The sequence below is a fragment of the Haliotis cracherodii genome, unplaced genomic scaffold, assembly GCF_022045235.1.
Source record: "Haliotis cracherodii isolate W230 unplaced genomic scaffold, xgHalCrac1.p SCAF_14, whole genome shotgun sequence".
Taxonomy (NCBI): domain Eukaryota; kingdom Metazoa; phylum Mollusca; class Gastropoda; order Lepetellida; family Haliotidae; genus Haliotis; species Haliotis cracherodii.
The window spans coordinates 6,210,336-6,222,740 of NW_027266269.1; the positions used below are offsets into that span (position 1 = coordinate 6,210,336).

General features: G+C 41.8%; 1 protein-coding gene across 1 annotated transcript; it reads left to right on the forward strand.

Moving 5' to 3' along the window:
• Nucleotides 1-1,560: 1,560 nt before the first annotated feature.
• Nucleotides 1,561-10,566, forward strand: LOC139460482 (signal peptidase complex catalytic subunit SEC11A). Its single transcript, XM_071241962.1, has 6 exons — nt 1,561-1,662; nt 2,470-2,579; nt 5,178-5,327; nt 8,299-8,418; nt 9,528-9,585; nt 10,063-10,566. The coding sequence occupies exons 1-6, from the start codon at nt 1,603-1,605 to the stop codon at nt 10,111-10,113; spliced, it is 549 nt and encodes a 182-aa protein (XP_071098063.1). The 5' UTR covers nt 1,561-1,602; the 3' UTR covers nt 10,114-10,566.
• Nucleotides 10,567-12,405: the final 1,839 nt, after the last annotated feature.

A 12,405-nucleotide genomic window follows, 5' to 3' on the forward strand; every position in this document is an offset into this window, starting at 1 on the left:
TACAATCTGATAACAGAAAGTATACGTACATTTGAATTTAAACCAATGAAATTGACATTTATATTTGTTTGTTTGTTTGTTTAACGCTACCCACAACAATATTCAAGTTATAAGAAAACTGTCTGTAAATAATCGAGTCTGGACCAGATAATCCAGTCATTGATATTATGATCATCGATCCACGCAACTGGGATACAGTGACATGCATCAACCAAGTCAACGAGCCTGACCACCCGATCCTGTTAGTCGCCTCTTACAACAAGCATGGCCGGCTTGCAGAGGGCCAAATCTATCTCGGATCTTCACGGGTTAAATGACATTCATGCAATTATGAGATATCTGGCATACCCCTACCTTCTATTTGTCGGGACACTAGCTGTCCTTTGTCATGTTGTATAAGAAAAAGTGTCCTTGTTTGTTGATTAATGACGCACACAGCAGTAATCCAACTAAACGGCGACGGCTCGTAAATAGTCGCATGATTGATATTATGAGCAATGCAACGTCACCGGCGGTGTACGATGACATCCATAACGGAAATGGACCGCCTCCGTGGTCTAGTGGTAGAGCGTCCGTCAGTAGAGCGGAAGATCCGGGGTTCGATCCCCGGCGGCGTCATACCAAAACACGTTAAAAGATGGTACTTGTTGTTTCCCTGTCTTGCGCTCGGCTTTAAAGGGCTTAAACAAGGACTGGCGGCTCGGAGTCAGTATACTGTGTCTGAGTGGGGTATTCATGTTTAACTGCGGCAGGGTATCTCAGTGAGCTAGCACTATAAATCGGCATCAGTCCGGACTAGTACAAGCAGCCACACACACACACACACACACACACACACACACACACACACACACACACGTGCATGCACATCGCTATATAAGCACAATAATCTTGGACTCGACGTTAAACCCAATTTCACCTCAACACCATAACGGAATGAATTATCTCGTTGCCTGTGAGTTGTTTGTAAGTATGATAAATATATTTCAAAGTTATGCAAATTGCAAAATTTTCGGTCCAGTCTGTGACTATACCGATTCAGCAATAGAAACTAACATTTTTAGTCCACTGGTCCTTATAATGACAACATATCGCAAACCCTCTAAAATTGCAAATTATTTATATCATAGTCCTTATGATACCTTAACTATTGGGCAGTTTGCCAAGGACTATATAGGAGTAGTGCCAATTTCTAACACTGCCGATATCGGTATATGGTCTCTGCTATATGATCCTGATTTTGTTTAAATGTCCCCTCTCTCTCTCTCTCTCTCTCTCTCTCTCTCTCTCTCTCTCTCTCTCTCTCTCTCTCTCGTAAATATCTTTATTACATATGTTGCACGAAGTGTCTCTTTAAAGAGTGACGTGGTACACACCAGGCTCCATACAGAGATGGCACCACTCGCTTGCCTTACACCTTATCAATGTAAAGCAGTTAGCACGCAGAGAAGAGAGTACAACGGACGCCGGCAAACAAGAACTAGGTACCGTCTAATGAAATCACTGAGAAGCGCAATATTAACAGCGCGGATGCCAACATAACCAGTTCGAGGCACCTGCTGGCGGAAGTAGCAGTCAGTGTACTTGCACACAACAAGAAAAATGGGTGGTCTCTTCGAAATGGACTTTTTGGACGATGTCCGACGCATGAATAAGAGACAGGTTTGTTTACATCGTAATTAATTACAAGGGCTACGCACTCCTGTGACATTAGAATGATCTGGGTGGTATTTGTAGGTGCATCAACTCCACACAAACCGGCATCTGTCCCTTCACACACGTGTAACAAACGGATTGGCATATATACAAACATATGGCCGAATTTTGGTGAAACTTTACATATGTTAAGATTTTTTCTGTCTCTGTTATGTCATTGAACAGTAATGGTGAAATGCATATGGTTTATGAATGTAAGCTGATAGTGATTTGGAACGAAGCAAAGTTCAAATTTGGAGTTTTAGAAACATATGTCACCTAAAGCAGATGGACAGGGAAGTTGAAATCTTAATTAAAATGGCTCAGATCTTGCAGATAGTCATTAAGATTTGTGTATGAAGTGATTTGGCGTTGTAAATCTTATGGCTTACACTGATCCCTCCCACATGAAGCTGATATGCCGTGATATACTGAAATGCTGTTGAACCCATGAAGATCCGGGGTAGAATAGGTCTTCAGCAACCCATGCTTGTCGTAAGGGGCGACTAAAGGGATCGGGTTGTCAGGCTGGCTGACTTAGTTATGCATGTCATAGTATCCCTTTCGCATAGATGGATGCTCATGATATCAATCACTGGATTGTCTGGTCCAGTCTTGATTATTTACAGACCGCCGTCATATAGCTGGAATATTGCTGAGTGCGGCGTTAAACAACAAACAAGAAATACTGTTGAAAGCGGCATTAAGCCCAACCCACTCACTGTATTATCTATGTTGGTGTCACATTGTCTCATACATCTGTTTTTGTTTCAGCTGTACTACCAGATTCTCAATTTTGGTATGATAGTGTCCTCGGCCCTGATGATCTGGAAGGGTTTGATGGTTGTGACTGGAAGTGAAAGTCCCATCGTTGTCGTTCTCAGGTGAGTGAATCTGTCATATTTCAAGGTTGGTGCAATATCTTTTAGTGGTTATTGCTAGTTGTACCACTAGTAGCATTGTTACGCCACAACAACCCTAACCTGTGAACTTTGTAGTTAAAGATGGCGTACAGTAAATTTCCCATCTTCCCGAGGCAAGAGAGTTAACTAACTATAAAAGTCCAGTTTCCACCCTTGCCGAACAAGGCTGGTATTACGGATTTACATTTTGGCTGGACTAACGAGTCTATGCATAGTCCAATCAAAATCGCGCACCAAAATCAAAATCCGGTTCGTAAACTGTCATGCAGATTTCGGTCGATTGCAGGACTCGCAAAGCATGTGCACCGCCATCTTGTTGTCAACAGATATTTCCAAATGTTATGTTTTTAATCAAGGTGCTCACGTGATTTGATGCATTTCACGATGTAAGACCCGTTTTATCACAATATAGATCTTGATTATCGATCAGATCGTCCTTAATGGGCGCTACCATTATGTGTAAAGCAAACGCAAGTGATACAAGAGCTGGAATCTGATTGGTCCATAGGAGAGGCTTAAAATGGACATAACTCGTAATAGCCACTGGTGACGCTATGATCGAGCCCAGTAATTCCAGTCTAGTTCGGCAAGGGTGGAAACTGGACTTTTAAAGTCGATTAACTCTCTTGCCACAGGAAGATGTAAACTTCCTGACGAAACTCATGTTATGTTTGAGTCCTCTCTCGTATCCTTAGGACAGTTAGATTTGTTCCAATCTATATTCCAGCTATATGACGCCGGTCTGTAAGTAATCGAGTCTGGACCAGACAATTCAGTGATTGACATCATGAGCTGATTGAATGTTGATGCGATATCTATGACAACTATGCAAGAATATCGCGGAATCGCGGCCTAAGTCAATCGCTGGCAAAATAGATCCAAGTGCTGCATGGTTGAACAACTGGTTTGTTGGTTTGTTGTGTAACGCCGCACTCAGCAATATTCCAGCTATATGACGGCGGTCTGTAAATAATCAAGTCTGGACCAGACAATCCAGTGATTGACATCATGAGCATCGATCCAGGCAATTGGGACCGATGACATGTATTAACCAAGTCAGCAAGCCTAACCACCCGTTCCCGTTAGTCCCCTTTTACGACAAGCATAGTCGCCATTTACGACAAGCATGGGTTGCTGAAGACCTATTCCATCCCGGATCTTCACAGGTCGTTTGAACAACTGACTGAAATGAGGACTGGATGTCTTAGACATAGTTGAAATATTGCTGACTGTAGCTTCAAGCAAGCTTCTTCTGTCCTGGTTCCAGGGTAGAATAAGTGCCCTGTAAAATACAAGTATCCTTCTCGTACGAAGAGGTTCAAATGGATATCGTGACAGTTTTTGAAATAATTTTAGAGCCCAGCAAGGCAGTCGGGCAGGTGACTCAAAATTGTTGCCAATAAAAGACAAATGGCGTCTTGATTCAGTTGAAATATGCAAATAATTTCTTTGAGTATACATACCGGTAATTTATGTTATTGTAATGATGTTTTGATATTGATGTTATTGTGGTGTTCCTTGGACATAGATTTTATTGTGGTGTTTCTTGGACATTGATGTTATTGTGGCGTTCCTTGGACATTGATGTTATTGTGGCGTTCCTTGGACATTGATGTTATTGTGATGTTCCTTGGACATTGACGTTATTGTGATGTTCCTTGGACATTGATGTCATTGTGATGTTCCTTGGACATTGATGTTAATGTGGTGTTCCTTGGACATTGATGTCATTGTGGTGTTACTTGGACATTGATGATATTGTGGTGTTCCTTGGACATTGATGATATTGTGGTGTTCCTTGGACATTGATGTCATTGTGCTGTTCCTTGGACATTGATGTCATTGTGGTGTTCCTTGGACATTGATGTCATTGTGGTGTTCCTTGGACATTGATGTCATTGTGGTGTTCCTTGGACATTGATGTTATTGTGGTGTTCCTTGGACATTGATGTCATTGTGGTGTTACTTGGACATTGATGTCATTGTGGTGTTCCTTGGACATTGATGTCATTGTGGTGTTCCTTGGACATTGATGTCATTGTGGTGTTCCTTGGACATTGATGATATTGTGGTGTTACTTGGACATTTATGTCATTGTGGTGTTCCTTGGACATTGATGTTATTGTGGTGTTCCTTGGACATTGATGTCATTGTGGTGTTACTTGGACATTGATGTCATTGTGGTGTTCCTTGGACATTGATGATATTGTGGTGTTACTTGGACATTTATGTCATTGTGGTGTTCCTTGGACATTGATGTTAATGTGGTGTTCCTTGGACATTGATGTTATTGTGGTGTTCCTTGGACATTGATGTTATTGTGGTGTCACTTCGATGTTGATGTTATTGTGGTGTCACTTCGATGTTGATGTCATTGTGGTGTCACTTCGATGTTGATGTTATTGTGGTGTCACTTCGATGTTGATGTTATTGTGGTGTCACTTCGATGTTGATGTTATTGTGGTGTCACTTCGATGTTGATGTTATTGTGGTGTCACTTCGATGTTGATGTTATTGTGGTGTCACTTCGATATTGATGTTATTGTGATGTTCCTACAGTGGAAGTATGGAGCCGGCATTCCACCGAGGTGACCTGCTGTTCCTCACCAACTACAAGGAGGAGCCCATTCGTGTGGGGGAGATCGTGGTGTTCAAGGTGGAAGGCCGAGACATCCCCATCGTACACAGAGTCCTCAAGGTGCACGAAAAGTAAGTGATGCTGGTCCTTCTTCATCCTCAAATATGTACAGGGATCCAGAAAGTAAGTGATGCTGGTCCTTCTTCATCCTCGAATATGTACAGGGATCCAGAAAGTAAGTGATGCTGGTCCTTCTTCATCCTCCAATATGTACAGGGATCTAGAAAGTAAGTGATGCTGGTCCTTCTTCATCCTGGAATATGTACAGGGATCCAGAAAGTAAGTGATGCTGGTCCTTCTTCATCCTGGAATATGTACAGGGATCCAGAAAGTAAGTGATGCTGGTCCTTCTTCATCCTCCAATATGTACAGGGATCCAGAAAGTAAGTGATGCTGGTCCTTCTTCATCCTGGAATATGTACAGGGATCCAGAAAGTAAGTGATGCTGGTCCTTCTTCATCCTCCAATATGTACAGGGATCCAGAAAGTAAGTGATGCTGGTCCTTCTTCATCCTCCAATATGTACAGGGATCCAGAAAGTAAGTGATGCTGGTCCTTCTTCATCCTCGAATATGTACAGGGATCCAGAAAGTTAAGTGATGCTGGTCCTTCTTCATCCTCCAATATGTACAGGGATCCAGAATGTAAGTGATGCTGGTCCTTCTTCATCCTCCAATATGTACAGGGATCCAGAAAGTAAGTGATGCTGGTCCTTCTTCATCCTCCAATATGTACAGGGATCCAGAAAGTAAGTGATGCTGGTCCTTCTTCATCCTGGAATATGTACAGGGATCCAGAAAGTTAAGTGATGCTGGTCCTTCTTCATCCTCCAATATGTACAGGGATCCAGAATGTAAGTGATGCTGGTCCTTCTTCATCCTCCAATATGTACAGGGATCCAGAAAGTAAGTGATGCTGGTCCTTCTTCATCCTCCAATATGTACAGGGATCCAGAATGTAAGTGATGCTGGTCCTTCTTCATCCTCCAATATGTACAGGGATCCAGAAAGTAAGTGATGCTGGTCCTTCTTCATCCTCCAATATGTACAGGGATTCAGAAAGTAAGTGATGCTGGTCCTTCTTCATCCTCGAATATGTACAGGGATCCAGAAAGTAAGTGATGCTGGTCCTTCTTCATCCTCCAATATGTACAGGGATCCAGAGAGTAAGTGATGCTGGTCCTTCTTCATCCTCGAATATGTACAGGGATCCAGAAAGTAAGTGATGCTGGTCCTTCTTCATCCTCCAATATGTACAGGGATCTAGAAAGTAAGTGATGCTGGTCCTTCTTCATCCTCAAATATGTACAGGGATCTAGAAAGTAAGTGATGCTGGTCCTTCTTCATCCTCAAATATGTACAGGGATCTAGAAAGTAAGTGATGCTGGTCCTTCTTCATCCTCAAATATGTACAGGGATCCAGAAAGTAAGTGATGCTGGTCCTTCTTCATCCTCGAATATGTACAGGGATCCAGAAAGTTAAGTGATGCTGGTCCTTCTTCATCCTACAATATGTATAGGGATCCAGAAAGTAAGTGATGCTGGTCCTTCTTCATCCTCCAATATGAACAGGGATCCAGAAAGTAAGTGATGCTGGTCCTTCTTCATCCTGGAATATGTACAGGGATCCAGAAAGTAAGTGATGCTGGTCCTTCTTCATCCTGGAATATGTACAGGGATCCAGAAAGTAAGTGATGCTGGTCCTTCTTCATCCTGGAATATGTACAGGGATCCAGAAAGTAAGTGATGCTGGTCCTTCTTCATCCTGGAATATGTACAGGGATCCAGAAATTGTTTGGAGCATTGATCATTTTCTCAATGTTATCAATCACACTGGGTAGTGATAGTATTCAATATACTTTTACACTAATGAGAAAACATTGTCCTCAATAATTCTGCTTAAAATGTTGTTTCAAGTGACTTTTAATTTATATCCCTAAGTGCAGGCCTCAAAGTTATTCCAAACCACTGATTCCGTGAAAATTATCGCCTATCTCTCGCTTCTGTGGGATAAACATTTGAACGGAGGAGGCATTGCACAGTACGTGGGAAACACTGCTGTGCAATCTCAACCATATATTAAACATTCTGGAATGTTCGTTTGTTCAGTTTTCAAAATTTTAATCGAGAACTGTGTCAACTTATTTTTCAAGCATAGTCTGAAATGGAAGTCGCCGGGTTGAAACGAGTGCTGTAAAGGTCGAGGAAGCTGCTTTCTGATTGGCTGATGTCGACTTCTTGTTAGTCATTTGACTGCTCGGTCAAAGTTCGCGGAAGGTCGTCCTGACGTGACCCGTAATGGGATGTCTTCAGATCTTTGTTTAGCGGCAGCGAGAACTTAGATCCGATTTTAATGAGATTGGGGGTAGCCAAATGACTACCTTGAAAAATATCTGGCGACTAAATTCCATTGCTATACATATGTAGACACAAAAATATACATGTCTTCGACTAATTGTACTCGCAAATAATTCCTCCTAAAGTCACTGAAGTGTTGTTGATATAAAGGAAATGCTATTTTTTTCAGGGCATTATCATTTGCAGAAGTCTGACTTCTTCCGTCAAAATAGTGAAAAATAAACAACAATATCGGTTTTGAAACAGTTACTGCGATCAACACAAATTTCACTAACCCACATTCACTTGCCCTCAGTTATGTTACGCTGAGGAAATTTCTATAGGGTTCAATGTAAAGGGCAAAACTGGGGTATGTTTTGTTTGTTTGTTTGTTGTTTAACGCCGCACTCAGCAATAATCCAACTATATGATGGCAGCCTGTAAATAATCGAGTATGTACCAGACAATCCAGTGATTGACATAATGCAATTGTGATACAATGATATGTATCAACCAAGTCAGCGAGCCTGACCACCCGAACCTGTTAGTCGCCTCATACGACAAGCATAGTCGCCTGTTACGGCAAGCATGGGTTGTTGAAGACAAGGATCTTCATAAGATAGAAATAGAAAAAAAATGTTAAATTGAAATAAATGTATCGCTTTTGAGTCTACATGTGTCACAATAACATGTTGTTTGTTATCAGACAAGACGGCACAGTGAGGTTCTTGACCAAGGGAGACAACAACTCGGTGGATGACCGAGGTCTGTACGCCCCGGGGCAACTGTGGTTGGAGAAGAAGGACGTTGTGGGCCGAGCCCGGGGGTGAGTTCACGTCACTGAATGATCTCGTGAAATAAGGTGAGGTGAGGTGAAATGGGGTTTAACGTCGCGTCCAAGATTATTGCACTTATATAGCGACGTGCATGTACATGTGTGTTTGTGTGGCTGCTTGTACTAGTCCAGACTGATACCGATTTATAGTGCTATCTCACTGAGATACCATGCCGCAGTTTAACATGAATACCCCACTCAGACACAGTATACTGACTCCAAGCCGACCAGTCCTTGTTTTAGCCCCTTAATGCCGAGCGCCAGACAGGGTAACAACAAGTACCATCTTTTAACGTCTTTTGGTATGACGCGGCCTGGGGATTGAACCCCGGACCTTCCGCTCTCCGGGCAGATGCTCTACCACTAGACCACGGAGGCGGTCTCGCGTGAAATAAGGAAAACTCATAATACAAACCTTGTATACAGTCTGTGTTTGTCGCACGTGGTCCTGTGCACAGGGCACAGGCAACAAGTCAGGTGAAGTTAAGCAATGTTGGTCTCGGAGAGTCCTTGGATGGGTGACCACGTTCTGCAGCTTGACTCCTGAGAGTTTCTAGGGCTTCGGTCCTGCCCCACACTTAAGCACATGTACCACATGTGGTGTCTCCTTAGGCAAGTGACTTTGTTCGAAATGTGCCTCTGTTCACCCAGCAGTGAGTGGGTACCCGGTAGGATGTGATGGTAATGTGGCCGTTAACCTTCTAGCGCCTCACAGGTTGTATACTCCCCAGGGAGCTGTGAATGAAAATCGAGAGCTCACTGATCCATTGACCGGGGTAATAATAGTGTAGCGCTATGAGCATCAACTTGGTGAATGGAATCTGGCGTATTATAAATGCACAATTATTATTATTGTTGTTATTATTATTATTATTATTATTATTATTATTACAGTCTTAGAAATTTGTCATAGCTACTGTGGTGCTTCGATCGAGCTTGGAAATTCCAACCAAGCTCGGCAAGGGTTGAAACTGGATTTTATATTCAGTTAGCTCCCTTGCCTCAGGAAGATAGATCTTGGCTTCAATGAAGGAAAGCCTTTTCATTCTTGTCCTGCTTTCACTCAACATTAAAGTTCATGCGTTGTGTCTTTGTTTCAGATTTGTGCCGTACGTCGGCATAGTAACAATATTGATGAACGATTATCCAAAATTTAAGGTATGTATAAGACACAGAATTGTGAAAAGAGATATTTAATTTACAAATACTTGCTTGGCTCCTGAGCGTTTCTAGGGCTTCGGTCCTGTCCTACAATGAAGCACGTGTAGCCTTGCTTGGTGTCATCTTAGGCAACTTTGTTGGAAATGTACCTCTGTTAACCCAGCAGTAAATGGGTTTATGTTTTTAGGTTTGTCAGCACGATACCCGTGTTTCACCGAAGTGTTAAACATCTGAGACCTGCATCATTTCGGGCTTTCCTCTCACATTAAGCTGACACGCTGTGATATAACTGGAACACTGTTAAAAGCAGCGTTAAACCCAACTCACTCACTCACTCACTCACTCACTGTAATGGCCCCAAAACATTCCTTGATGCCTCTCTCTTTGACTATTAAATGGTCACTGATGAGGATATCGATGACATTTTGAGATGATAATATGCATTCATTTGATAATCCTTTCTTTTTCTTTCAGTATGCTATTTTAGCATGTCTTGGGATCTTCGTGTTGATACATCGAGAATGATCACGTGACCTCATCAGCCAATCACCAGTTATTTCATCTCGTTGAGGCATGTGTGGATGTAACTGTTTCTATGTTCAACAATGCTGCTACATGACTTGTTATCAACAGCTTGGATTGGAAATTTTATGTTTAATCTTAAGTTTGAGTAATCATGAACTGCCTGCTTGATTGATACACATCATGATGTTAGTGTGAATGGGTAAATATTCAACGTATTTGACGTATGTTTGCCAGAGTTGTCCTCCCTTTGCTACACATGCTATTTGTCACACGCCATTTGTCACACAAACCTTTAAACTTCAAAGGACAGGGTTGACAAAACGGATAATCCCCTAGCTCTTACCCGACTGTTAGAGTAGAGGGGGCACGGGTGGCCCAGTCGTCTAAGGCGCCGCGATTCGCTCTGCAGAGTTGTGTCCCTTGGCCACGCCAGAAACCTATGATTGTTGGTTTGAATCCCAATTGCCCCGATTATGTTTCTAGGTTTGTCAGCACCATACCCGTGCTCGTGGGTTTCACTGAAGTGGTAATCGTCTGAGACCTGCATCACTTCGGGTTTCTTCCCACATTAAGCTGACACGCCGTGATATGACTGGAACACTGTTAAAAGCGGCGTTAAACCCAACTCACTCACTGTTAAAATACAATAATCCAGACAAAACACAACACCAGATTGTTTGTTTAGTAGATCAATGCTCATGATATCAATCACTGGATTGTCTGGTCCAGACTTGATTATTTACAGACCTCTGCCGTATAGCTTGAATATTGCTGAGTCAGCGTTAAACAACAGACAAACAAGAACCAGATTGTTTAGAGCATCTTTATATGTTAATCAGTTCATCACTAAACATATATTACAATATGTTGAATATTGATATGCAGTTACATATTACATAATTGTACACCATGTGGACTAATTCATCACTATCCATCACTATATTATTTTACAATATCTTTAATATTGATATATGTGTTAGATTATTATGTCTCTCAGCCATTTGTAAGCAGATGACCAAAAGTATCCTACTCCTAGTACAGGTCTTTTAGGCATCAGGCGCAGTCTTATTAGTAAGTTGGATTATGCTAATACAACTGTAGTTATTTTGTTAGGTTGGTAATCCAGCTATATGACGGCTGTCTGTAAGTAATCGAGTCTGGACCAGACAATCCAGTGATTGACAACATGAGCATCGATCCACACAATTGGGATCGATGACATGCATCAACCAAGTCAGCGTGCCTGACCCCCCGATCCCGTTAGTTGCCTCTTGCAACAAGCATAGTCGCCTTTTACGGCAAGCATGGGTTGCTGAAGACTTATTCTACCCCGCATTTTCAGGGGTCACTACAGTAGGTATTGTCTTACTTGACAAATGGCATGTGTAACTAATGGGAGTGACCTTGCAATATGACCCTAAGGTTAGAGTAAAAAAAAAAAGGGACATCTTCCTGAGGCAAGGGAGTTAACTGAAAGTCCAGTTTCCATCCTTGCCGAACATAGGCTGGAATTATGGAGTTATATTTTGGCTTTATTGACGAGTCTGTGCAGTCCAGTCAAAATCGTGTAACCAAATCGACATCCGGTTCATCAACTGCTGATTTCGGTCGATTATGGATTTGTAAAGCATGTGTACTATTAAAATGCCATCAACATAAATTTTCCAAATCTTTTTTCGTTTATACTCATGGTGCAATTCACAATGTAAGACCAGTTTTATTACAATATACATCTTGATTATCACTCAGGTCCTCTTGACTTTTTGTTTGAAGCAAATGCAAGTGATATGAGGTAGAATCTGATTGGTCAATAGGAGGGACATTGAAGGGACATAAGTCATAATATCCAATAGTGGTGCTATGATCAAGTCCAGACATTCAAGCGTAGTCTAGTTTGGCAAGGGTGGAAACTGGACTTTTATTGTTAGCTAACTCCCTTGCCTCAAGAAGATGGAAAACTTTGTAGTGCTTGAAGAACACATATTAAGTGGCATTTAGAAGCTATAGCATCCGTGAAGACTGGGTGGACGTCTTTGTTCTTTCAGTGTAATGTTTCCGTACAATGATTGTACATTCATCAATAACTTGTACTCAAATGTTGTATTGGAAGAGTAAGGGAGTTAACTGTCTTCATTGAACAACTTGAATCACACTTGCTAGAACTTAAAATTTGCCAGAGCCTAGTACCTCTTTAGTTGTAGGAAAGTCAAGGAGAGAAATCATTTCATTTGAATTACATATTAAAAAAAGATTGAAATATGGTGGTTTGGAAAGAAAAGCTGTGTACATCTT